The following is a 26651-nucleotide window of genomic DNA, read 5'->3' on the forward strand; positions in this document are numbered from 1 at the left end:
CAGGAATTTTGCTCTTACTAATTTTCTGTTGGTATTCTTCAGAAGTTTTGGAAAGAATATGCAATGGAATTAACACACAGGTTGCCACTTTTTACCTTTTCACAAAAATCATCTGGATCTATATTTTTTTGTTTCCAAGTCAAAAGTACCCTTTGATTTTATATCCCCAGTTCTCTTAATGACCATCCTATACTCATCACTGATAATAGCATTCTCTAGACCACTGAAGCTCAAAAAACCCACAATATTTTTTCTCTTCCTGCTTAATCACTATGAACTTTTTCTTTATACTATAGTTCAAATATGTCCCTTTTTTATCATTCCCACAGTGACTGCCATAATATTTGAAATGCATTTAATTTTTAAATTATACACAGAGATGGTGTATTAGTCTGCTCAAGCTGCAATAATAAAATACCACAGACTGGGTGCTTAAACAACAGAAATTCATTTCTCACAGTTCAGGAAGCTAAGTTCAAGATCAAGGTATTCATGGGCTCTCTTCCTGGCTTACAGAAGGCTGCCTTTTGGATGTGTCTTCAGAGGCAGAGAAAGTGAGTTCTCCGGTGTCTCTTACTGTTAGGGAACTAATCCTATCATGAGGGTCCCACCCTCATGACCTCATCTAAATCTTACTACCTCCCAAAGGCTCCATCTCCAAATACCATCGCATTGGGGGGTTAGCGTTTCAACATGTGGATTTTGGAGGGACACGGTTCAGTCCATAGCAGGTGGCAATGCCCAAGCTCAATGCAGGAGAAAGTGCTGCATTAAGGGGAGCTGTGAGACGTCAGGTTAGAAAGATCCGTGATGTGTAAGACTCTGAGCGCCACACGGGAAGTCCCACGGTTTCTGATCAAGGCAGTGTCCTGGTGGGAATTGTTTTAGAAAAGCAAATACGGTGGTTGCATATAAGACGTACTTTACTGGAAGAAATCGCAGGTAGGAAAACCCTCTGCGAGAGTAATGTAACAACCCCTGATGGGAAAATAAGGATCCGCATTATGAAGGCAGAATCTCGAACTCACCACCGCCCGCAAGCCTTTCCTCATCCTCCCGTCAGAGGGAATCTCCTCTTTAAAGCCCCATTTTCCTTATGTTTAAGGGTTGCTCACGGAACCCTTACATCGTTCTTGCTTCTGTACTTTTCTTATCCCGTCTACTCTGTGCATCCTCCCTTGCAGGAAGCAAGGATATAAGCAATAACTGAGATTAAACAGCCATAATGCAAAGGTTACGTCAGCACAGATGCCGAAACGGGAAGAACCGAGACAGACACGATCCCATCAGGACCTCCAGGCGCCGCCCCCTCCCCCTCCCCTCCCCTCCCCTCCCCTCCCCCTCCCCCCCCCTCCCCTCCCTCCCCCTCTCCCCCCACCTGCCCCCTCCCCTCCCCCCTCACCTCCCCTCACCTGCCCCCTCACCTCCCCCCCCCCTCCCCTCACCTCCCCTCCCCTCCCCCTCCCCCCTCCCCTCCCCTCCCCCTCCCAGCGGCCCCTGCGTGGCCGCCGGCCCCGCCCACTCCCAGCGGCCCTTGCGTGGCGGGCGCGCTCCCGGAGGTGCGTGCGGGCGGCCGCTGGTTACCTGAGCTGCGCCATCTCCACATCCTCGGGCCGGTCTTCGCGGCCGCTGGGCTCCGCGTTCGCGCAAGGTCGCGGCTGGGCGGGAGCGATGCTGCCCGGCCCGCTTGGGCCTTGAGGTGGGAGCGGCGAACCGACCCATTAGCTTGCCGACCGCGCCGAGCCCGCAGCCATGTCCGCGGGGTTCTCCTTCGGGAGCAGCACGCTGGGCTCCTCCACCGTGGCCGCCAGCGGGAGCGGCACGGGCGGCGGTTTCTCCTTCGGGACCGCGGCGTCTAGGTAACCGCGAGCGGCCTCCTTCCCGGCGGGGCTGTGGGCGGGCGGCCTGGGGGTCGCGGGCGGCCGGGGCGGGGGGCGCCGGCTTCCACGCGGAGGCCCGGCCGCGGTTTCGCCGCTTCTCTGGGCCCATCCCGCCGCCCGGTGAATGTCGGAGGGATGAATGGAGCTAAGGTTGTCGGATCTAAGCTCTTTTTAGAAAAAGAGACTTCATAGGAAATTGTAAGGGGAACAATGACAAGTTTCTCCCCGCTAAGTGAGACGCCATTGCAGGATATACGTTTTGGGACATTAATGAATTCGTGGTTATTTTAAACGCGCTTTCAAACCGTTTGTGCCTTATGGGGCCCTATCTGTCCTCTTGTTTTTTTGTTTCAAATACTTGTTACAGCACTTTTTGGTGGTAGTTTTGAACAGTATGTGCAAATTAGTATATCACAAGTGAGGACATTGTGCTGACTTTCATTGTCTTTTACTTAAATTGTGAAATGTAGACGCCATAGTCATCGTCTTTGTGCAGCCTGCCACCCCACCCCTTCAAGTGATAGCAATTTGGCCAGCAGACGTCCAGAAAGAGGCAATTAAAGTAAAGATCATTTTAATGATGTGAGGTTTGCTCTTTGGAGCTCAAACTTTTGAAGATAAAAATGGAGATCATTAAATCAAATAATGTGCCTAGAATGAGTTACAAGATAGCTCCCGAAGCTGGTAGATCAACAAGGCAAAGAACCCTCCAGTTTTGCCTGTATGGGAGGGGGTAGGGTGGGCAAAGACTACACAGTGAAGTCAGAAATCTGGAGTTTTCCTTAATAGCTCCTATGCTGTCACTCTGTGCACTTGATCAGTAAGGCCTGATCATTTTAATGCTTTACTTGCCGTTTGCTTCACTTCCAGGCTCTTGTCATTCGTGGAACAAATGTTTGTTGAACGCATTCCTAAGTAGTAGGCCCCCCTTTAGGTGGTAAGATAAATAAGTCCTGCTCTCCTGAAGCTTACATGAAAGATCGTAATACTTAATGATTCCTGCCAGCTTCTCAACCAGTAACCTTCTCCTGTTAGATGAAAACTGCTCCCATCACCTCCTACTTTGATTAGTTCTCTGGAATCCCAGTTGGTGTCTCAACTGCTTTTACATCAACTTTTTTTTTTTACAACGTTGTAGCCAGATTAAAAAAAAAAAAAAAATTCCCACTGCCTCCCTTCAACGATTTTCCACTATCCTTGGAATGAAGTAAAAATAAACCTTACCATGGTCTGCAAGGCCCAGGCTGGAACCTCTTCAGACATCCTGAGCCCATCTTCTCATTTCTGTTTGCTCCAATTCAGTGATCCAGACCCAACTGTAAAAAAAAATAACAGGCATACAAATAAGTAACTGAAACAGTTTCAGCAAAAGATACTACCCTTACTCTTTGATATTTTCTATGCACTTTGATATTTTCTTTTTTTTTTTTTGGCCTGATATTTTCTATTCTGTTCTGTTTCCTTTTTTACAAATGCTGGTTGTGAGCTACTAAATTGATTTTTTGCTCATCTCATGGGTCCTGATCTTAGTTTGAAAAGCACGACTTGGGCTTTTTCTCAGTTCCTCAGGTGAAGGCCAAACCCCTTCCCACTTTAGGGCAGTTCCCTCTGCCTGGAATTGCCCTTCGACCTCTTGTGCTGAGCCGATGCCTGCTTGTGGGGCTCAGGTGCTTAACGTCGGAGGGAAGCCTTTTCTGACCTGTCAGTGGAGAGAGGTTTCCACCCCTTACCCTGGAGCATAGCACTTAGCACAGTTGGGTCAGTTCGTTACATTTTTTGTTGACTTGTTTGCGCTCCATGATGGTGGAGATCTTTTCATGCTGGTTTTCCAGGAGGCACGGTGGAGCTCAATACGTATTTGTTGAATGCATGAATGATTGATAAATCTCTTTCTCTGGTTGGAGACTTCCTGAGGGCAGGGCCTGAGTCTCATCTCCCACTCCGAGTCCCTGTGACAGTGCCTGGCAGGGCTTTTATAAATACTTGTTGAATGATTGAGTAAATGAAGTATTATAAACTAGAAAAATGTATACATGCTGTAGAGAGGCTTGGGAAATTAATAAAAGGAGAGACGGTCTAACACCTGCCCATTGGACTACTGGTTTGGAGACCTGACATTCTTTCGGTAGATGCACCTAGGTTAGGTTAGCTCCCAAGTCCACGGTAAGGCAGGATTCCATTCCTCATCTGGCAGGGTCTGCTGGCTTCTCCACATCGTGTCCTTGTTGAGGAATTGGCAGATAATATTGGTTGAGGCAATAATTGGTTAGGTCTGAGGTAGCTTTTTGTTTTTCTTTAAGTGAATATTTCTACCACAGAAATTTCTCCTTTGCTTCTCTGGGAAAGTAAGATTTTACTTTGATATATTTTCTTTGGTAATGTTTTCAACTTTATGAAGTTGTGAAACACTTCATTGTATCTTAACTTAAATTGTCAAGAAATTTTAAATACTTTAATTGTCTTAAAAATACATACTTTCACTTTGTAGCTTTTGTGTATTTATGGAATAGCAGTAAAAACATGGGATTGCTGACTTGTTTGGGAGGAAGGGAAGCATAATAAACATTTCCTTAATTTGATTCTTCATAATTTGCCAACAAAATGTTTCTTAAAAATACGTTTTGGTTCAGTTGATTGTGTAAAGATCTGTGCTTTAATTCTGGGTGAGACCTTGCAGCCCTGCTCTGCCAGCCCCCTGTGCTTATACGCAGAGGGGCACGTGCACACGTGCTAATAGGAAAAGACACAATTAGGGTGCACCCTCTCCTTTTTCCTGCGCAGTGTTGGTGACTGATTTCAAGTTCTCCTTCCTTAAAAAGCTCCTCCCTCTCCGTTCCCCTCACAGTGATTAACAGGCATAGAACCTTGTACATAATATGTTTAGTTGAATTTATAAGTGCTCCTTATGGTAGCAGTAGCAACAGCATTTATTGAGTGAAGTTAATTTGCCCTTCATAATCTCTAAATCTTTACAAAAAATCTTAAGTGGGTACTGTTATTCCCATTTTGCTGATGAGGAAATAGAGGCCCAGAAACGTTATGTCACACAAGTACCAGCACGTTGGAGAGCTGGTACCGGAGCCTGGCCAGAGCACTACTGCCTGCCCCTTCCATTGAAATGCCGCAGGCTGTGAAGCTTTTTTTTAAAACTGGCATGGGGTTCCGCCGTGGTGTTTATGTCTATGTGGAAGGCCCGGGAGAGAAGTAATAAAGATACATGTATAGCATGAACGGGATTTCCCATTATGTTATACATGTTGTAATCTCTCTTAACTCTCCTACATAATTTCTGAAGTGTCAAATTGTCAAGATTTTTTGGCTTGTTTTCATAATTTGTTCTACCATTTATAGATAGCAAATTTGAGCCTCTGCAGCTTGCTAAGAACAGTTGAAAAGCTGTAAACTTTGTTCGCATCACTTGTTATTATCAGCTGCTCTTTTTTAAGCTTTCAGAACCTCTGAAGAGGGTTTCTGCTGATCTTACACAGTCTTTGCAGAGGGTAGCTTTGCTTTGCAGCTTCCTCGTACCAGGGTATGTCTGTTCTTGTCCCTCATCCCCACCCCCAGGGGTGGCGATACAGCAACAGAGAGGTGGCGGGGACAGCTTCGAGTAACTCTCCTATTTCTGGGCATGTCTTTATGTTAGCAGTCGGGGAAGAACAAATGAGCTTAGCAGTGTGAATTGTACGTACATAGTTCCGAAGGAAAATGATCCATATTTGTAGGATTTCCTATGGCTGTTTTAAAATACGCTAGCTTTCAAACAAAAACTTGTGAAAGCAGAATATATGTGATCTTGTTTATGATTCCTTGGCATCTCAAATCCTAATTGCTATAGATTCTGCTTTTCTTGAAGACTGGTGTTGCATTTTTTAAGAATAATTTTGTATGTGGATTTATTTTTATAGAGAACAGAAAAATATTTGAACGTGGTTGGTGGAAGGTGAGTTGTGATTACTTTTGTATCCTGTGGAGATGTGTGAGATGCTTAAATGGAGAAATAATTAACCTCGAAGAGCTAACTTGCGTTTCCCGTAAATAAGTATTGGCTCTAGTAGACTTTATTTTGTGTTTTCTATGAACAAGCAGCCCTTCTGTGGGGCTCAGCTTTGGAACTCTGGGGAGCACGGCGACTCCAGTGACAACATCTGCTCCTTCTGGTGGTTTTGGAACCGGGCTCTTTGGATCTAAACCTGCCACTGGGTTCACTCTAGGAGGAACGAACACAGGTAAGGAGGGTTGTCAGAGTCTCAGGGAGTGGGTGTGGGGTATTCATTCTCTGCAGGTTCTGTCCTGTGTCTCCTCCCTTTACAAGGATCGTCACTGGTGGTAGACCTAAAAAATGGTAAATACTGAGATGAAAAGGCAGACGGATGTGGGATCAAGGGTCAGAGATAGGGCCAGCCATTAGCTGTGACTTACTTCAGTGTAAGGAAGGACAACACACACATACATTTAAGAATTAAAGGAAATAAATCTATTCAAAAATAGTGAATTAAAGTAATTCAAGTTTATGTTAGATTATATAATGCAGTGTTTTATCTTGGTGAAGACTGAGTCAAGTTTACAGTTTGGACATTAATTAATTTAGCATATATGGGACAGTCAGCTTCCTATTTTGCTATAACATTATAATTTACATTCCTAAGAGATGTTTCAGATTTTTTTATTATTAAAACAATTGTTGCACTGGGAAAAGGGCAGGAGGTAAAGGTTTCTGGTGGACGTTTCAATAATAAAAAGTTTTTTAAAAAAATACAGATACTTTGCTATTATAAGCAAAGTACATGTTTCACTGGAGCCACCACTTTAAAAGTTTACTTCCTCATTTACCTTTATTCTCTGCCCTCGGAGTCTCTTGGTCTGTGTTACCACCTTGTGCATTGAGCTGCCAGCCTCGACTGCAGCACTTTGCACAGCTACACAGAGACCATGGAAGAACTGCAGGCGTAAACGTGAGACCAGCCAGTGTGCCTCTTGAGACAGTGCCGGTGTTTTGTTTGGACTAGCTTTTTTTCCTCCTTGCCGGATTTTGTTATAGGCAATAGTTGTTTGCATTTTACAACCCTTAATCCCTAATTAATCAAATTATACACAGCCTGTGATAGGAGAACCAGTGCTATAGAAGGAACGCTGTATTAGGCAGTGGTTGTGGTGGAAGATACTGTGATACCCGTTAGTCTCACCAGCAGTGTTATCACTCCCTGAGGGTGATTCCAAGTCTTGCCCTGCGACAGGCCAAAAGAATGCCATCTGCCACTGATGGTTAAAATTTATTTCTCTTTTTGTCCCCAGGAATAGCAACAGCTGTAACTACAGGATTAACTCCAAGTAAGAATTTTTGAGGGAAGATCCCAGATCTGTGGTTTTTCTACTCTTTCCTAATCTCTCACAGAACTGGGCTATAGAAGAAACATATAAGGAACTGAATATAGATCATAGATACTTTTCAAAGAACCTTTCAGTATTTTACTATTTTAAAAACATCGATGATTATGTAATCCTTTTTTAGTTCAGAAAAAAATTTTAATACAGAATTGTCTTTTTCTGTCAAAATTTATTTCACATTTATATTTTTCAGTCATTTAAGCCCTTTTAGTGAAAAAAGAACCAAACTTTAGGCCAGAAGTCTTGGAATTAAGCGCTGGCTGTACCTCTAAATAATTGTGAGGCCTTAGCTGGTCATATCTGGCAGCTTTTAGTTATCTTTCAAATGAGGGTATTGGAATAAAAAGTTTCTGAATTCCCTTCCAGCTCAAAAATATCGTGGTTCTCTATCGTGATATGCTGCAGGGAATGTGGGTAACCAGGGTGACAGCGCCTTGACCTGGATGCCAGGGAATAATGTGAAAGGATGAGAGGACAGTGAGGAACCTCAATTAAAATTACTTAATTTAATTAAATGTAAACTTAAAATTGAAGTAAATTAATTATTGGGGAACTTGCTTCACTTAGATGCTACTTACCTGTTATCAACAGAAAGCACATCTGTCTACCACCAAAGTTTCGTACAGGACTGGTTACAAGGGCAAGCAGTTGGATCCTCTCCTGAGATTTTAGAGCCTATGCGTGTTTTCAAAGCCTGTTACTCTGCAGGGACCTCCACTTGTGGCAAGGACGATCCAGAAGCATAGTTTCTGACTTCTTTTCTTTCAGTGCCTTCAGGAGAAGCCAAAGTGCAGGTCATTCATAATTTCTCTGTTTAGTAACTTTGCGTAACTCCTCCTTCCTGGCTGTGGCCGTGAGTCTACACAATGCCTTGATCGTTGAGTATCAGCGGAATGTGGTGGAGGACCCTGATGAGGTCAGGGGCCGCTGGGTGCCAAGCGATGGGTTCTGGTGTCACCTGATACGCGCGCTGAGAGGCGCATGAAAGGCACTAGGAAGGCCGGGGAGGAGGAGAACAGGAGTTGTTGATGGGCAGGGCAGGAAGCACTGTTCAGGCAGGAGTGGAGAGTGCAGAGGCCCAGTCATTAAAGGATCCAGGGAAATAGCAAAGGTGCTTTGCTCTTGGAGTTTAGGATTCTGAGGGTAGGCATGGTAGGAAGAGGAGATTGGCGGAGCAGGTTAGGACCACATAGGAAAGGTTTTTGGGTACCAAGCCTTTAGAATCTATTCTGAAGACTAATGTATAGACTTAGTGGGAACCTTAAGTCGGGGGAATCAGCAGCATATTATTTTGTTCTTTTTTAAAGTAACTGAGATAATTACAAGAGTAGATTAGAGGAGACTGATCGTGGAGGTTATTATAATAGTTCTTGAGAGAGAGATGGCCTCAACTAAGGTTTTTGAGGATGTGTGTAATCCAGGGATATCTCTGAAGTGGAATTGACAGGACTTGTACTGATAGAATACAGGGGAGCGAGGAGACGTCAAGGATGATTATGATTTCTGGCTTGAGCAACCAAATTGACCGTGGGGGAGTTAGGAAATTTTTTTATAGGGAGATGTGTAGGGGTCCAGAGGGACATCCAGGTAGAGCTAGTCTTTGGAGACTCAGGTAGATGTAGATTTAGACCCATGAACCTAGTTGAGATTCTGAAAGTGGGTGAGATGTTTCAGGAAGTGAGGGAGCAAGAATGGAGCCTTAGGGAGTATCATTTAAGAAGTGAACAGAGATACACAACTAGTATGTGTAAAGCAGATAGACAGCGAGGACCTACTGTATAGCACAGGGAACTAGATTCAACGTCTTGTAGTAACCTATAATGGAAAAGAACCTGAAAAAGAATATATATGTGTGTGTGTGTGTGTGTATATAAAACTGAATCACTTTGCTGTACACCTGAATCAATGTAAATCAGCTATACTTCAATTTATAAAAAGAGGCGAGGACTTCTCTGGTGGCGCAGTGGTTAAGAATCCACCTGCCAATGCAGGGGACACGGGTTTGAGCCCTGGTCCAGGAAGATCCCACATGCCGCGGAGCAACTAAGCCCATGTGCCACAACTACTGAGCCCACGTGCCACAACTACTGAAGCCCGTGCACCTAGAGCCCGTGCTCCACAACAAGAGAAGCCACCGCAATGAGAAGACTACGCACCACAACAAAGAGTAGCCCCCGCTTGCTGCAACTAGAGAAAGCCTGCACGCAGCAACGAAGACCCAATGCAGCCAAAAATAAGTAAATAAATTAAAAAAATAAAAAGAGGTGAACCGAGGAGGGAGACGGACAGAGGGGACTGGAGGGCAGTGACAGACGCAGAAGCAGAGCAGGAGGGCTTCAGGCAGCAGAGAAGATGTTTTAAATAGTCCTGGAGAAGAAGGACTCTTTGCTGCTGAGTATAAAGGAAAGGAGGGGGGAAGCGCCATGTTAGGTATATCTAGAGGTAGGGCTGAAATTGAATTTCAGTATTACCACATAGATTGGATTTTCATCTTCAGTATGCACCCTGATTTGGTGAATGATTTTTCTCTCTCATAAGTGTATAAGTACATATACCTTTGTTCCATCTACGAGAAGTAGACTTCCAGGCTCCTGATTGATACCTGTATAATACACATGCAGCTACGGTAAGCTGGGATGTTTTTTTACAGGCCCGCCGGCCACCACGTCTGCGTCCACGGCAGGCTTCAGCTTAGGCTTCAGCAAACCCGCGGCGTCCGCCACGCCGTTTGCGCTGCCCATCACGTCTGCCTCGGCTGGCGGTCTCACGCTCTCGTCTGCTCTGACGTCGACTCCTGCAGGTGAGGCGTGTCGGGGGAGGGTGGCATTTTCTGGTTGAGTTCTAATTTCGGTCAGTGAATGTAGGTATCCACCTTTGGTAAAGATAACTTCAGTTTGGGAGAATTATTATTTCAGTCATTCAGCAGTGTTGACCTACTGAGTTACTGGTTTGTGAAGATCAGCCTTGAGCATTAAAGCAGCAGAGGCCCTCTTGGAAGTTGGTCTCTTTACAGAGCAAAGCAGGGGAGCGGGTGAGAGGGCCCATGTGAAACTGTTGATGTCTACTTTGTTTTCAAGGCGCACTTTGGTGACAGGGAAGGATAAAGAGTTTGCATAAACCTTGCTTGGCTTAGGATTCATCCGGTTTTGAGTGTGGAGTTGGTAGCCTGGGTTGAAAACTCTATTACTGCCTGGAGTCACTTAGCTGATACCATGCTGGTATTAACCAAACCCCTTATTCCTGTCACTGGTTTTTACTTTAAAGGTACTATTTCTTTCTGTTCTCAAGTATATATAATGTTAGATTTAGTGAGTGTTTTTTCTCAAGAGCCAAGTTTATCGTGACGTCAGTTTTTAAGGACGTGTCTTGTGTTTGCTGTGATGCTCACGCTCGGTGGGGGCTTACGGGCTCACTTCTTACAGCGTCCACAGGATTCACTCTGAGCAGCCTGAGCGGGACGGCAGCTGCAGCCACCACCGCGCCCGCAGGCCTCTCTTTAGGGGGAGCCTTGACGGGTTTGGGAGGGCCGCTTTTCCAAAGCGCAAGCACGGCGACATCAGGTAACTGTGATATTTACTCTCCGGAAGAGTAAATATTCGTGTTTAAATTTACTGTCTTTGTTTTGGTCTTTGGAGCAGATCACGTGGTCTCTTGAACCGTTATGTTTTCCTTTTAGTGTAAAAACTGAATTATAAAATAAAGTTGTTCATACATGATTGCCATATTTTAGAAATGCATTTTCTCAACATTGACTGACTAGGTAAGGAGGCAAGAAAGAGCCTGTTTCCGGAGCCAGTAAACTATTCTAGAGAAGTTTGTCTTTTTAATAAACGGCAGTTGGTTAGTCTTGAATCGTTTAGCCTCTAAATTCACTGTGACACAACTTGACCTCATAAGCCTGGTTCTGGGAATGGCTTTCTGTTATAGATCTTAGGAAAGGGTGTTAGAGTGCTTTGAAGTCAGGACATTAAAAACAAGTATTAAATGATTTTATTATAGTCAAATTTTGTAGGTGTCTTCTAATAACCAAATCATTAGATGACTATAACGTACATTTCTTTGCAGGATAAATATTTAAACATCTTTCCCAAAGATTCCCATGGGAGCAAAACACGAAAATAATAGAAACGAGTTAGAGGGTAGTTTTTGTGTCTTGTTATTGAGTTTTTAGGTCTGTTCTGATTTTTCTTAGGCTCTTTGACACAATATTCAATGCTTACTTTATGGTTATGTTAACCTGAAGGTGCCACTGATTTTTTAAAAATTCATAACATTTATTCAGCTGTGTTTTTTCACACGTTGTCAGGATTTAAATCCAGTTTTCATTTATCCCATGCTCTTATCCAGTATATCCTGCAGTTTCCTGTTTTTAAGGTAAATAGCATCTTGCCTAAAAAGAACACAATTGTGTCAGCTTGAGAATGCATGGACTTATATGATTTACCAGTGCAGGATCTTTGAAATTTTGCTACTTGATTCACAGGTACACACTGATGACTTAAGATTACTAGAGTTTAGCTCCAGTTCCTTTTGTCTGTGAAGTAGGATTTACATAAGTGAAGTTTACTTTTTTTTTTTTTTTAAGTTTAATGGAAAAAAACTTGAGAATGTGAAATCTTGATGTTTGAACTTCAAGTCTTTAATTATCAGTTCTTTAAATTTCATTAGTAGTAGAACTGTTTGCTTTATATTATACTAAAATCTTATGAATTCATGCTAGATTATTTTATTTATTTTCCCCCAGCTTTGTTGAGGTATAATTGACAAATAAAATTGTGCGATATTTAAAGTGTACAACATGAAAATTTGACTGTATACATTGTTTCCCCCCCATCAAGTTAATTAACACATCCAGTACTAGATTATTTTAAAAGTATAGAATTCCAAAGCATGATTGGAAGACAAGATGTATTCACCTGAAAATATGCAAACTAAAACTGCTTTGATAGAGAGGGTTTAAAAAAAAGTAAAATCGAGTATCCACAAATATCCATGAACAGATATATTCTGGCAGTTTTAATAAATAAAATCACATTATTCAAACTACATATACCATTGAATCCAAGCAAGATTATCAGTCTTTGTCCAAAGCATGCTCTAGACTTGTATCTTACTATTTGTCTAAATCAAGAATGAAAATAATCTGGGATCCAACTTAAATGTATTTGAGTGCTTTGATCAGTGGGGAAATCATTATAAAGACTGAGGAACTTCATAAGTGGCATCTGGCTTGTTTGTAGGACTTGGACAGAATGCTTTAGGTCTGTCTCTGGGAACTGCAGCAGCTACTTCATCTGCAGGCAACGAAGGCCTTGGAGGGTTAGATTTTAGCAGCTCATCGGATAAAAAGAGTAAGTAATGTTACTCTTAATTTCACGTTCTAACTGTCCTGTTGAGGGAACTTAAATTCCTACGTCTGGAAGATTGTTAGTTAAATATTCAATAGTAAAGGTATTATTTTTAAGTTTGCATTATATTTCACAAATTTTGTGTGTGTTGTGCATTTAAGATTTTATTTTTGTAGACAACTCAGATTTGTATGTGCATATGTTTTAGGTAACTATCTTAATGCGTGTTTTAATATGCATTTTAAAAATCGAGACCATGGTACATGTTTTGTAACCTATTCCTTCTCGTGTAATATATCACAAGTTTTAGTCAGTGTCTGTAATTCTTTACAAATATTTTAATGCTGCTTAATGTCAGTTTTATGAATGGATATGTCATCATGCAGTCAGCCATCATCCTGCGGTTAGTGTTTGTTTCCAGATCTTCGCTCTGGGAAGCATCACTGTATTGGGTATCCTTGTAGAGAGAGGCAACATAGTATGGTAGTTAAGAGTCGGCTCTGGAGCTGGTTTGCTGGCTGCAGATCCTGGCTTAGCTGTTCACAGGCTCTGTGACCTTATTCAGGCTATCTCGGTGCTTTGTAAAGTAGGGGAAATAACAGTCCCTGCTTCATGGGGTTGGTTCGAGGATTGCTGCTGGTAAAACCTTGGGAGAGCCAGGCACACAGAAGATGCTGTATACTTTTATTATAAATTTTGTTCATATTTTGGTTATTTCCTTAGGGCAAATACCTAGAAATTGAATCATTGGCTTATAGGGAGGGACATTTTGGAGTCTCTTGGCATATATTGTGAAATTGCTTTCCAGAAAGGTTTTACCAATTTATTTACTCACCAACCAGTGTGAATATGCCCTTCTTGCTGTGCTCTTGGCATGCCTAATATCCTTTAAAAATTTTTTTCCAACCCAAATTCATTTTGCAGTTTTCTTGTGGTTGTTGGTTCTGTGTGTGTGATCTGCTTGTTTTTTGTTTCACAACACCGATTCTGTTTCTGATGAAAGCATATTCAGCTGGAGCACGTGCATACACACTGCACTGAACCGCTTGGAAGAGCTTAGAATGGCATAATGCATGACGTTGTAAAATATTCAGTGTCCTATATCTGTATAGGGATTTTAAAACTTGGACATGGGTTTTATTGTAGGAGATACTTGTTTTAAAGAGTGAATTACTATCCTAAAAGTTGGTAAAATCCTTTTGATCTTAGAAAATTTGGATTTATTTCTCTTCGAATGAAAAATTTTAAACATAAGGTCCTGTCTCTTGTTTTTACTTAATTTTCTTTGTAGTAACTCCATAATTCAAAAAATAGCCTTAGATGTTTTAGCAGCTTATTTTTTTTTTACTCAGGTGGAGCAGCCTGTTCAGGGGGCCTTAAAAAGTGTCAGCTGAAGCTCTCGGGACTTAGACTCCTCGGCAGGGAGAGTTCTCAGGGAAGATAGTTGAAAAAGGAAGATTCTTGCCCTTGAAAGAAATAGATGCAAATCAGCTACCTAACTGTGTTTATGTGTACATAAACATGTCTGTAACATGCTGTGTTTAGAGTTTGTGACAAGTCGTGACATCACATGCTGTTTATTAAGAGGCATTCTAAGAAATCCTTAACAATTTTTATTTATACCTTAGTTTGTGTTAACTTAAAATTTGTATTTGGAATACATTGATAAATAACCTATTTTTACACGAAGCTTCTTGAATTTTCTAGGTGATAAAACAGGAACAAGACCAGAGTAAGTCTACAATTTGACTTTTAAAATATTTTAATGAAAGAGTTTTACGTATTAAACTATAGGCCAATGGTATGGTTGGAAGTAAATGGAACCTTATAGGTATTTAGAAGAAAAATTCTTTAAAGTTTTCGTCAAAAATAAAATAATAAGCATAGGCTCTGGAGAGATTATGGAAGGTCAGATCTTTAAGAAAATTTACAACCAATTCTTCCTAGGAAATAGTTGGCTTTTCCCCAAATAATATGGATAAACAAATATATGTATGTGTCTTTTTAACTTAGTAAATGTTGAACAACTCATGGAACTTTACTCTCGGAGCACTTTTTATTTATATATACAAATTAAAAATGTATGTATACCATTTATTTTATATATAAATTACTGTCCCAGCACCATTCACTGATGTTGAAGAGGGAGAATAACCTCCATGTACGTCATATATACATTTGAAGATCATTATTTTCTTGCCAATTGTATTCTCACATAATTTCTATTACATTAAATAAAGCATTTGTAAGTAAATGACGAAGCTCCAGCCTCCCAAACATCTTGTGTGTATTTTAGCCTTGTTACGTAAAGGGAGAAGAGGCGAGAGCCTGCCGTTTGCCCAGGGTTATGTCCCCGAAGTTGTACAGATCTGCGGCTGCCACCATTACAGCCCAGTTTCATTTATTCCTGTCTTCCTTAAATAGTCATCATTCTTTTAAGCTACTCCTAGGTCTTATTTTGTTGAAGAACAAATTGAAGTTGTAAAATATTGTGAGCAACTCATTGTGAGAAGTTTTATTATTTTTTTATTTAATTTATTTATTTTGTTTTATTTATTTTGTTCTTAAACATTTAGTCAAATGTATCTACGTGTACTTATAATAGATGCCAGTCTCCTTAGAAAAGAAACCTCCATGTCAGATGAATTGTTAGTTATTTTGTAGATCACGAAGTTTATTGTTCTTTATAAAGAACTTCAAAATCATCCAAGAAGACTGTAAATGGGGAATATTTGCTCTGTTTTCTTGTATCTTAACACATACTGTTGTAGAACTCAGCTGTCAGCTTTTTTTTTTTTTAACATCTTTATTAGAGTATAATTGCTTTACAATGTTGTGTTAGTTTCTGCTGTACAACACAGTGAATCACCTCTAGGTATGGAAGACCTGAAGAGACATTTCTCCAAAGAAGATATACAGAGCCGTCAGCTTTTTATGCTCTCTGATGTTAACGCACCTGTGGCATCTTTCTTAGGGATAGTAAAGCACTGAAGGACGAGACTCTGCCTGCTGTCATCTGCCAGGACGTGGACAGCCTGCAGTAAGTGTGCGAGGTGTCGTCAGCAGACGAATCAGACTGGAGTGCCGGGAGGTGTTTCGGGGGACCCTCTCCCCCTCCTGAGCGTTCTAACGTGGGGAGCACTGTGGTGCTTCTAGAAATGAGGGAGAAAGCAGAACAATGGAGTTAAAGAAATAAAGGAATTAAAATTCTGTAACTGCCATTCTGTGAACTGTAGGTGAATTTTTAATAGTTGCTTCTTAACACACTTGGACGTAAAACTCTGACCAGCCTACTTATTTTTCTGTATAAAACCAAAGGTGTATCTTTTTTAAACTCAGTTTTATTTATTTTTTTAGGAAATTTGTGAAGGAACAAAAACAAGTCCAAGAAGAAATTAGTAGAATGTCTTCAAAAGCGATGCTTAAAGTGCAGGAAGATATTAAAGCTCTGAAGCAGCTTCTGTCGCTGGCTGCCAGCGGGCTGCAGAGGAGCGCCCTCAGTGTTGACAAACTGAAGGTGGAGACCGCTCAGGTAGGCTGTCGCGCCGCTGTAGGGGTCCCTTTATGCTCTTCCGGGCAGAGGTAGGTCTCTTTAAAATTAGGAAGCTTCATACAGACATGCTATAAGGAAACCATATAGCGCCTGTACTTCTAAATTACTATACTAACAGTTACTGGGTTTTATTGAGTGCTTACTGTGTATAAGGCAGTATTCTAAGCAATTTAGATATACTAACCTAGTGATTTTTCACAACAGTCCTATGAGGTAGGTACTGTTATTACCTCAAACAAGAAAACAGAGAGCTTTGTTTCTAAGAGCATAGATTCAGACCCTGGTAATCCAACTCTAGAGCTTATGCTCCTGACTGCTTTGTTTCATAAGCATGCCTACTGCCTAAATTATTATATTATACAAGAGGGAAAAACACATTTTTTTAATCTGTCAGTGGTTAAATATAAATTATATCATGCTTTATAGATATTAAGTTCCATTGACTTGCTAGTTTTCTTAGGTCTCGGTTAATAAAAATGGTAATGAGGCTGATACCTTCAGTCACTAATGTCTACTTGCTTCTTGTCCTGGTGGTATAATACATGACGTAAAATATCTTCTTCACATCAGTGGGGAAGAATGATGATAGATGATTTACTTGTTTTATATTTCACAGTTGTACAGTATACTTGATCTGATCATGGCAATCTAGAAATCTTTCCCTGAAGTTTTCCCTGATCTGTTAATGAACTTTACGTGATATGCGCCTTTTTAATGGGTTTATCAGGGTGCTGTGCTCTTCATAAATTAAGTGATAATATTTTAAGTAAAAATTTGTGAAGTGCTTTGTGTCTTTTTTTATTGAAATGTAATTGACATATAACGTTATTAGTTTTAGGTGTACAACATAATGATGCAATGTTTGTGTATATTGTGAAACGATGACCACAAGAAGTCTAATTAATACCCATCAGCACAAATAGTTAACAATTTTTTGTTCCTCTTCAGATGAGAACTTTTAAGATCTACTGTCTTAGCAACTTTCAGATATACAGTGTAGTATTGTTACCTGTTGTCACCATGCTGTAGGTTATATCCCCAAGACTTATTTTGTAACTGGAAGTTTTTACCTGCTTATGTGTCTTTAAGTCAACTATTGGAGAATACTTTGTGACATTTTTAATAAATGTGTTACCAAAATAGCTAATCTAAACTATGATACTTAAAGAGGATTCAAAGGCTTTATTGTCTGCTTTCAGGTTTCCTGGTCACTTACAAATTCTTTGGTTAAATATGAATAAAGTATTCCCCCATGTTTCCTTCCCACTTATTCTTCCCTTATCATCAGATATGTATTTCCTAGGAGGAACAGAATGTTACTTAAGCCTTTAGACTGTGGAGAGTGTTTTGACTCTGATTAAACATTATAGGAAATTCTAAATTTCATGTGTGAAATTTTTATGAAATTATATGCACAAGGTCATTATCAAAGTAATAGAGGAGGCAAACTCAAGGAAAAAAAATGAACACAAGAATGGGAACCATTGTAACTCTCACACTGGGTGATTCCATCCACAAACACTTGTGAGACACTTGTCACATAACCAGACTTGTCTTTCAGAGACAAAAGGAGAACTCCAAAGTACTGAAGTCTCGTGGGGTAAGTGAAATGCCCAAAGACTGAGAAAGAAGAGGGTAGGAGTCGAGAGTCCCCTTAAGGGAAAATGGCTTCTGAGTTGAGTTGAGGGAAGTTTATAGGAGATCTCAAAGGAGTTTGCTCTGTGGTTTCTCTTATTTCAAATACACAGGAATTAGTGCTCTACCCACAGTCTCGTAAATTGCCAATTGAAAACAGAAATATTGACTCCCTTAGTGAAGGAGTTATCCATCTTATTAAATCCAAAACCTTTTGTTCAAAGAAAGCCTGTCTGGGAAATAAAAGCAATTCTGAGGTAAGGAGCAGCGTTGAGATTGTGAAGACCAGAACCTTATGGAAGTAAAGTCTTTCACATGCCCTGTCTGGGGGACATCACTTAAGAGTCCAGATAAGTCGCGTGGTTAATGTTTTCTGTGGGCAGGGCAGGTGCCACATGGTTCGTTGAAGTTATATTGCTGAATCCACAAATTCAGAGAACCTTTTTGAGCATCTGTTATGTGCAGAGCACTTCCTCTGGCATTTGGGATCAAAACACTTAGAGTATCCTAGGGAGAGTGAGCTAAAGCAGTCACGTAAGTGTTCCAGGGACAAGGTGTGACGGAGTGCAGCGGGCTCAGTGGGCGTCCAGCCTCCCTCCGGAGCAGGATGCAGCGGTAGTGGCACACTCAAGAGTTGAGCCTTGAGAGCTGTGGGGGTGGTTCCCAGGCCGCGAGGAAGGGGCAGGGTGACAGCGGAAGGCGAGGAGGCAGGAAGAGGGCATGTTGGAGGGCCTGCAGGCCCTTAAGCATTACGGGAGCCCTGCCAGTGAGACCCAGGCGCGGCTCAGCGCTGGGCAGTCCAGGCTCTGGGCCCGTGTCCGGAGTCATAGGACGGAAGCCTGCGGTGGAGAGTAACACGGAGGTGGAAGGGACAGTTAGAGACTGTTAGAGACTTCACAGGTGGGCAGTAAAATGAGGGCAGGAAGTTGCTGCAGGGGACATAAAGTTAGGATAAGAGACTTCTTTTTAAATAAGGGAAACTTAAATAGACGTTGAAATAGAGGTTGCGGAAGCAATGAAATGATAGGAATGTGGAGTGTAAGTGAGTTAGACACATTATGAGTCTTGAAAAACCATTGGCTGGAAGATAAGAGTGGCACTGAAGAGGAGTGGAAGGGAGGTTAAGTGTGTGAGGTATAAAAAATTGGGCCCCTAGACTCAGGTCTCAGGTCTTCCAGCTGCGTGGCCTTGGGCAAATTACTTAATGTCTCTGTAACTTCGTCACCCACTTTATAGAGTTGTTACTGAGGAGTGACCATGATAATAGAAGGAGAGCCTGTAGCACAGGGCTTGGTACACAGTAAGTAAGTACCCAGAATGTTAACTGCTGCTGTCATCAACCTCAGGGTTATTACTACTACCTTGCTTTTTATAAATAGTGTTTTCTATAGTTGTATTATTACAGATTTTAAAATAGTAACACTATCTTTAACTGTGGATGAATTGACTTCACAAATCCTACAGGAATCCATGGTTTCTTAAAATAGACCATAAATTTATTATAAAGTTTGTTAAAAGTGTCGTTTGTCTTGCCTGGAAGGAGGTTTTAGCACCTTGTAAAGCGGCTTCATCCATAATAAGTTCTCACAGCATATGAAGCTCCGGGAATGGCATTGTTGAAGTTTCAGTCCAGAGGTAGTTAGTATTTTTAGCCTAACTTTTAATTGGCTTTTTCTTTTTTTTAACCTCTATTATATCAGGAGTTAAAAAATGCTGAAATAGCTTTAAGAACCCAGAAAACACCACCTGGACTCCAACATGAAAATACAGCTCCTGCTGAGTAAGTTAAACAAATGTTTCTCTCTTTAAAAAAGCAGAACAGTAAAAACAGTATACAGGGTAGGGATTTTTAGTTTACTTTGTAGCAAGTCTGGGCACTTTATGTGGATTTTTAAATTTAACTCTCATAATAACTCTGAGAGGGTATATTGTCCCCATTGAAAGGTAAGTGAAGGCTAAGGTCTGAGCTTTTACCCACTATTATGCAGTTGCACTTCATATTACTTACAGGGTCTATTCTACTTGATTACATTGTGCAGATAGTAGAAACTTACATTTATACCCGTAAGGACTTTCAATTAAAAAATACTTTATGATAGTCCCTTCCTTAAACAGGGCATACTAAGTATAGTTTAACTCTTTCACTTATTTCCATAACTTTTATTTGCATACATAATAAATCTTCAGGAAGAAAAATTACAAAGTGTAGATAAGTGAACCTGAAAAACCCGCCTGTACCCAGCTTGTATATTCATGTGGTTTCCATGCATGTGGTATATGTCTTGTCTGTGTTGTGCAAGAGAATAATAGCTAATATTCTCAAATGCTTGCCATATGCCACGCAATGCGCTTGGCACTTCACCTGCTGTATCTGCTTTCCCACAAACCCTCCACAGCTGTCACATTCCAGTCTTAGAGATGAGGAGCCTGAGGCATGAAGAGGAGAATCCTGAGCTTCTGAGTGGTAGGGGTCTGTTTGACTCCTGGCCCCTCACCCTTTTTTTTTTTTTTTTAACTTTTTATTATAGTTTCAGATTTACAAAAAAGTTTCAAGAATGAAACAAAGAATTCTCATGTATCTTCCATCCAGATTCCCTGCATGTTAACATTTCTACTGTAGTTTTGTTCCTTGCTCTCCATATGTGTAAATACATTTTCCCCCTGGACAGTTAGAGTTGCTTGCAGACATGATACCCATTAATGCTTGAGTACTTTAGAGTGTGTTTCTTAAACATAAGGATACTCTCTTACATAACCACAGTACAGTGATCCGAATCAGGACTGGACAATGGCAGTGACACTCCTGCCTTACTCAGATTAGCGTGGGATGAGCTCCTTCGCTGGACTTCCGCAGTATTTTATTCTGCTGTCCTGTTCTTCATGCTGCCATCAGAGATAATTTTGAGATGGGTTGAATTGTGTGATTTTCCACTGTGAAAAGCTTTCACAGTTCCGCATTTCTTGTGGAGTCGTGTTCAGACTGCGTTTTGTGCTATTCAAGGTCCCTTTTTATCTTTCTAGCATTCTCGTTAAATTTATCAGAATAGTGATTATAATTACATACTCTTTCTGTAGTACACTGTAGTGTTTTCAGATTATAAATATCAATAGTATTTCAGATTATAAACGTAAGAACTCTAAGTATTCGGCTGTAAAATCTAGTTGACAATTGCACTTTTTTTTTAACTTTTTCTTTTGAATTTTAGACTTATAGAAAAGTTGGAAAAATGGTAGTACAAAGAATTTTTTTATATCCCTTACCTGCTTCCCTTACTGTTAACATATTACATAATCATAGTATAATTATCAAGAACAGGATTAACACTGGTACTGTATTAACCAAAATACAGAACTTATTTGAATTTTACTGTCTTTTCCACTAATGTACTTTTTCTGTTCTAGGATTCTTTTCACACTGGATTTAGTTGTTGTTTCTCCTTAGTCACTTCCAATCCGTAACATTTATTCAGTCTTTCCTTTTCTTTGATGACCTTGACATTTTTGAAGAGTATTAAGTTATTTTGTAGATTATCCCTTAATTGGTATTTTTTCATGATTGGAGTAAGGCTGTGCATCTATTTTTGATACCTTGATAACTTACAAGTTTGGGTTTTTGTTTCAGTAATATCTGTGTCACTTAAAGATACATTATGTCATCAGGCTAATTCAAAGGCCCTACTTAAACAGGGGCATATTTTTGTTGGAATTTTGAATATAAAGGAAAAAGTGTTTTAAAACTGTGATCTGACTTGGTAAATGTTATTGTGTAGCTACTTCAGAATCCTGGTTCAGCAGTTTGAGGTGCAGCTCCAGCAGTACAGACAACAGATTGAAGAACTGGAAAACCATCTTGCCACCCAAGCGAACAATTCACATATCACCCCTCAAGGTAACATGCTTTCCGTGGTAATTTTTTTTTTAATAGCACCGTTTTTTCAGTTAGAGAGCTTAAGCTGTTATATAGTCGATATTCTAGATTATTACTAGTAGTTGTCTTAAACTGCCATAAGACAATTTCCTTAAAAGTCCTCGATTAGATCTTTATTTCCTATAAATATAAAATGCTTTGTTATGAATTGTTATGATGTAATGGGCAGATGTCCTAGGGCACCCCACCCACCCCCCCGCCCCCCAGATTACTGATGGAGGAATCCTTCTCTCAGTCTGTTCTGCTGTCTTCTCTCATCCATGGAAGTATTGGTGTAGTTTATTCATCCTATACATTAACTGTACCAAAAATTGGACTCAAGTAATAGAAAAATAATATCGATTGTGTCGTATACATATTTGTGTGATAATATGTTTTTCTTTTATAGATTTGTCAATGGCTATGCAGAAAATTTATCAAACATTTGTAGCTTTAGCTGCACAACTTCAGTCTATTCATGAAAATGTGAAGGTAAGTTTTCATTGCCTGTTCATCTATCTGGACATCTACACCCAAGTGAAGTATTTATTTGTTCATTCACAGGACAAAAGTATCCATGCTTATTACAGAAATAGCTAAAGTTATATGTAAGTGAAAAAGACTAAAACTAAAATAATCCAAATCATGCCCAGACACAACCATGGATAAGATCTTTAAAAAAAAAAAAAAAAGATCCAAGTGTCCTATGCACTCTGTTATTTTAACTTTTTTCATCATTGTGAACCACATTCCACGTTCATACACACACTTCTTCACCATCGTCTTTAGTAGTCAGGCAGGATTTCACTGCATGTGTGTACGTAGTTTGTGTAACCCGTCGTCTTCTGTTGGACATTGGGTTGTTTCCATCTCTTTTGGTTTATATTTCTGTAGAAAGTAAACAGTCTTAGTAGCAAAATCATGTCTCACTGCTTTAATTTTATTTGTGTTTTAAATGTTTATTGATCCCTGCATAAAAAAACTTCCTAACAACATTTGTCCCTTCTAAACACAGGAAACACAGGTATTTATTAAAATAATAAAAATAAAATAATTTGTCACTGAATATTTTGAACCTTGTGTAATATGTTCATTTTTAGAAATTATTTGGGTGAAATGTTAATATACATACACTTTTTCCAATCAAGCAAATATAATTAAAGTCTTTCTTGGAATTATGTATAGTCAGAGAAAACCTTTAAAATTCAAAGCATCCAAACCTGAGTCTAAATAAATTCTTAACTGTAATAGAATTTCATGGAGATTACCAATATTTTCATTTTTATTTTTATTTTAATTTGATGCATGGTAATAGAATTTTTTTTAAGTTAACCTCTTAAATCATACCATTTTTGAAGTGATAGCACACTTCAAACCTTTTGCTTTAATAGATTTAAAATTTTAAACCAAATCTTTAAAATAATTTAGTTTTAAAGGAGGAATTTTTATTAAATTCTCTTGAAACTTTGTCTATAATAAGTGTTTAGTTTTTTAGAGTGCTAAAGGTGATTCTCTGTTGGCACTTTGAAGTCTGTGTTCTGCAGATGTTTTTTCCCATTAAGTTTTATTATGAAAGTTTTCAAATATACACAAAAGTAGAGCACTATTATAATGAATGCTCAGGTACCCACCACCCAACTTGGGCCATTATCAAGATCCTGCTGACCTTGTTTTATCAGTTCTCCACACATGCTTTTTTCCCCTGGAGTATTTTTTTTTAATTAATACATTTTTATTTTATTAAAAAATTTTTTTTATTGAAGTACAGTTGATTTCCCTGGAGTATTTTAAAGGAGATCTGAGACACATCATTTGTAAACATACATGTTTTTTCAATGGCAGTTTCTTCTCTCTGGTTTGAAAACTACGTTTTTCGGTAACAGGACCGTAATACAATGAGACAGAGATTGGCACAAAAAACTCCAGTTCATGTTGGATAAACTTTACCTGAAATTTTGACCTACTCCTTTTTTTAATACACATCCCAAGAACCCAAAGAATGTTCCATTATCAGATTTGACATTTATTTTCAGCTGCGTTTAGTAAACTGTAATTTCTAGACTTGTTCACCTCTTATAAGAGGTTTTTTTTTGTTCCTTTTGTGGTGTTATTAACAACACAGATAACCTGTTGAAACAGGCTCGAGCCACCTGATCAGCCAGGCCTCCACAACATTGACAAAATTAGGCGTAAATTTTATTAATTCTGTAGATCATGGCTGGTGTCAGTTTTTTGTTTTTTTTTTTTTTAAAAACTAAATGTCTTTTTTAAGTTTCTAAAGTAGGTCATTATTTCCCATTATCTGAAGTAGAACTAAAATTTATGGGCTATTGATGTCACACGCTGCATGGTATGTGCTTGTAATCGCACAGAAAGAGGGAGAATGCGTTTGGGGGAGATGCGTTCTCGTAAGCTGTGGTTTCTGATGTCGCAGACCCACTTCTGAGTGTATTTCCCCAGTTTCCAGCTCTCGGCAGGCCCACTTGCACACGTTGCAGAGGTGGGAAAGCTTGGAACTGGAGCATGATACGCTGACGTCCACATGGAAGGAGGCGATAGCTTTCAAATGCTGGAAATACCTGTCACAACCCAAAGCCTCATATTTACTAATTTCCGCTAAGAACAGGTTGGAAATATGAAAATCTTACGTCTCTTCAAAAGTGGTATAAACCTGATCTAAACTAAGCTAAAGCCTTAAAGTATTTAATAATTCTAAGGTGAAACAGAATCCTTCCTATTAATGGCCTTAATTAAGGCAAATGTTGTATTGGGTAATCCAGCCCACTTTATGAACTTGGTGATTTTTCTTTCTTACTCTGAAATTATAAACTCTCTCTTTTCTTTTCCCCCCAGTTTGGTTACATAAGCTCAACATGAGTTATTCTCATTGTAAAATAAACAATGTTGATCAAGTAAGAGCCCTCTTTATACCCTCCAAACTCTCTCTGCTTAGGTGATGTCTTATTTTAGTATGTGTCACCCATGCCTTTTATTATTTATTTATATATACTGATAAAAAAGGTATTTAACAAATATATATTTAGTGGGCTTTTTTTTTTTTTTTTTTAAAGCTCTTTGAATCTAAAAGTTATCCAAAGTTTGGCCTTTGGAGGGGAAATTTTCATGACAAACTGAAATATTTAACATTTAAAATGGGATTTTAGATATTACTTTGCTTGTCTAAAAGCTTAGCTAACTTATTTTAAAGGGGACCTCCTGAAGCCAGAATATGTTAGGCAGTTGATCGTAAAGACATATGACTAAAATAGGGAAGACAGTATACAAAGGTGTGATAGAACTCTCCGATCCATCGCTCAAATCCTTCTGATTTGAGGGTTAGATTAAGTGTGTAATGTTGGCAGTGTTTTTGGTCTGTCTTTGCTAACTTATTTCATGGTTATATTCATCCTTATATTATCCAAGTCGCACAAAACTTGATTAACCTTTTCTTTTTTTCATTCCTGTAGGTGCTCAAAGAACAGTACCTTGGCTACAGGAAAATGTTCTTGGGAGACGCTGTGGATGTGTTTGAAGCCAGGCGAGCAGAAGCCAAGAAGTGGCAGAATGCGCCCAGAGTCACTACTGGACCCACCCCTTTCAGCAACATGCCAAACGCAGCAGCCGTTGCCATGGCTGCAACACTTACACAGCAGCAACAGCCTGCTACAGGTCTGAATGCATTCAAGTTATAGCTTCTTACTGTTAAAATGCAGAGCATTTATGTGCATTTTTATGAGTCTTCCTTTTGTGTTAGCACTGAAGAAATTTCTATGAGTAGCTGTTCCAATACAGTCTAAAAATTGTGATGGACACAATTATAAACATATACCTGATAAAAATGCAGGGTAGTCTTAGCAATAATTATACATCAATTAGATATGAATATTGTGAATTAATGTTATTTGCTGTATTGCTATAAATGCCCTTTAGAACATGGTGTTTCACTACTGAATTACATTTAAGAGCAACAGATTCTAAAATTGTGACTGTATTGTATATTGTTTTAAAGTCAGAGGTAAACCAGCCCTAGGTTGCACTTTTCGTACCTGATGCTGACGGGTGGTGTGCTCTCACGTGCAGTGGCTACAGAATGCCCACACTCAGGATGAAGTGTGTCTTTATCGACTGAAGGTGTGTTGAAGATCAGTAGGTTTGTTTGATCAGAGAACAGGCCTTCTTAACCACATTTGGAAGAAGGTACATGCTAGAATTGTTTGTACCTTTTCAAAATGAACAGAACAGTGGCAAGAGCAGGAAAAAATGTTATGCGATGCTTTGGATTATACATGAAGAAGTATGAGCTGGGAGGTTGAGCAGATGAAAACAACTGGTGAGATGCTGGAAAGCAGATAATTTTAGTCCTTGGTTTAATTTCACTTCTTATGAGGGAAACATTTTTGTGGTCTAGTTCTGCAGTGTTTAGTTTGGTCTTGTGTCTTTCAGAGATGATTACTTATCTTTTTACTCCTGCAGTCCCTATTTTGTCAGGCTTGAAGTGTGACATAGAAAAATATAGTCTTAATGGATACTGATGGTTTTTTTTTACTTGTTCATAAATTTTTGTGTAGTGCTTATTAGTTATTCTATAGCATGTGTGTTTCTGAGAGTTCCTTATAGTCCAGTAGTAAATTATAGTACAAAAAAGTAAAAAACGTACATCTCTAGATTGCGTTCAGGCTGCCTCTACTAGGGAAGCGTTCTCTGTGTTTCACTATTTGGCAGTTTAAAAAATTGTTCCTCACGTTTGGGGATGACAGAATTGACTTACCATCAGTAAATGGTTGATGATAGATTTATGCCAAACCCTCCGCACTCCATGGCTGGACCCATGTGAATAGTGGCTGACATAAGGACTGTGTAGTAGTTCTCTAGCTGGCTGGAGTATAGGGTTGCGTTCTCCAGTTGCAGAGGGAAAAGAAGTCACTATGGAATTGGTTCCT

The 26651-nt window shown here is 39.7% G+C and overlaps 1 protein-coding gene across 3 annotated transcripts in view; it reads left to right on the top strand.

Moving 5' to 3' along the window:
• The first annotated feature begins 1545 nt into the window (after nucleotides 1-1545).
• The window catches only part of NUP58 (nucleoporin 58), a 34432-nt gene continuing 9326 nt past the window's right edge, over nucleotides 1546-26651 (top strand). For 2 of the 3 annotated variants that reach the window (XM_036831162.1, XM_036831164.1), the window contains exons 1-12: nucleotides 1546-1859; nucleotides 5967-6109; nucleotides 9919-10068; nucleotides 10691-10828; nucleotides 12509-12619; nucleotides 14324-14348; nucleotides 15591-15656; nucleotides 15974-16148; nucleotides 19505-19584; nucleotides 21575-21693; nucleotides 22121-22203; nucleotides 25179-25380. In XM_036831162.1, coding sequence (XP_036687057.1) covers nucleotides 1753-1859; nucleotides 5967-6109; nucleotides 9919-10068; nucleotides 10691-10828; nucleotides 12509-12619; nucleotides 14324-14348; nucleotides 15591-15656; nucleotides 15974-16148; nucleotides 19505-19584; nucleotides 21575-21693; nucleotides 22121-22203; nucleotides 25179-25380 — 1399 coding nt within the window. In that variant the 5' untranslated portion in view covers nucleotides 1546-1752. The remainder of the gene's footprint in view (nucleotides 1860-5966; nucleotides 6110-9918; nucleotides 10069-10690; nucleotides 10829-12508; nucleotides 12620-14323; nucleotides 14349-15590; nucleotides 15657-15973; nucleotides 16149-19504; nucleotides 19585-21574; nucleotides 21694-22120; nucleotides 22204-25178; nucleotides 25381-26651) is intronic. The other variant, XM_036831163.1, reaches the window with a different exon arrangement.

This window comes from Balaenoptera musculus, chromosome 18 (genome assembly GCF_009873245.2).
Source record: "Balaenoptera musculus isolate JJ_BM4_2016_0621 chromosome 18, mBalMus1.pri.v3, whole genome shotgun sequence".
Lineage (NCBI taxonomy): Eukaryota > Metazoa > Chordata > Mammalia > Artiodactyla > Balaenopteridae > Balaenoptera > Balaenoptera musculus.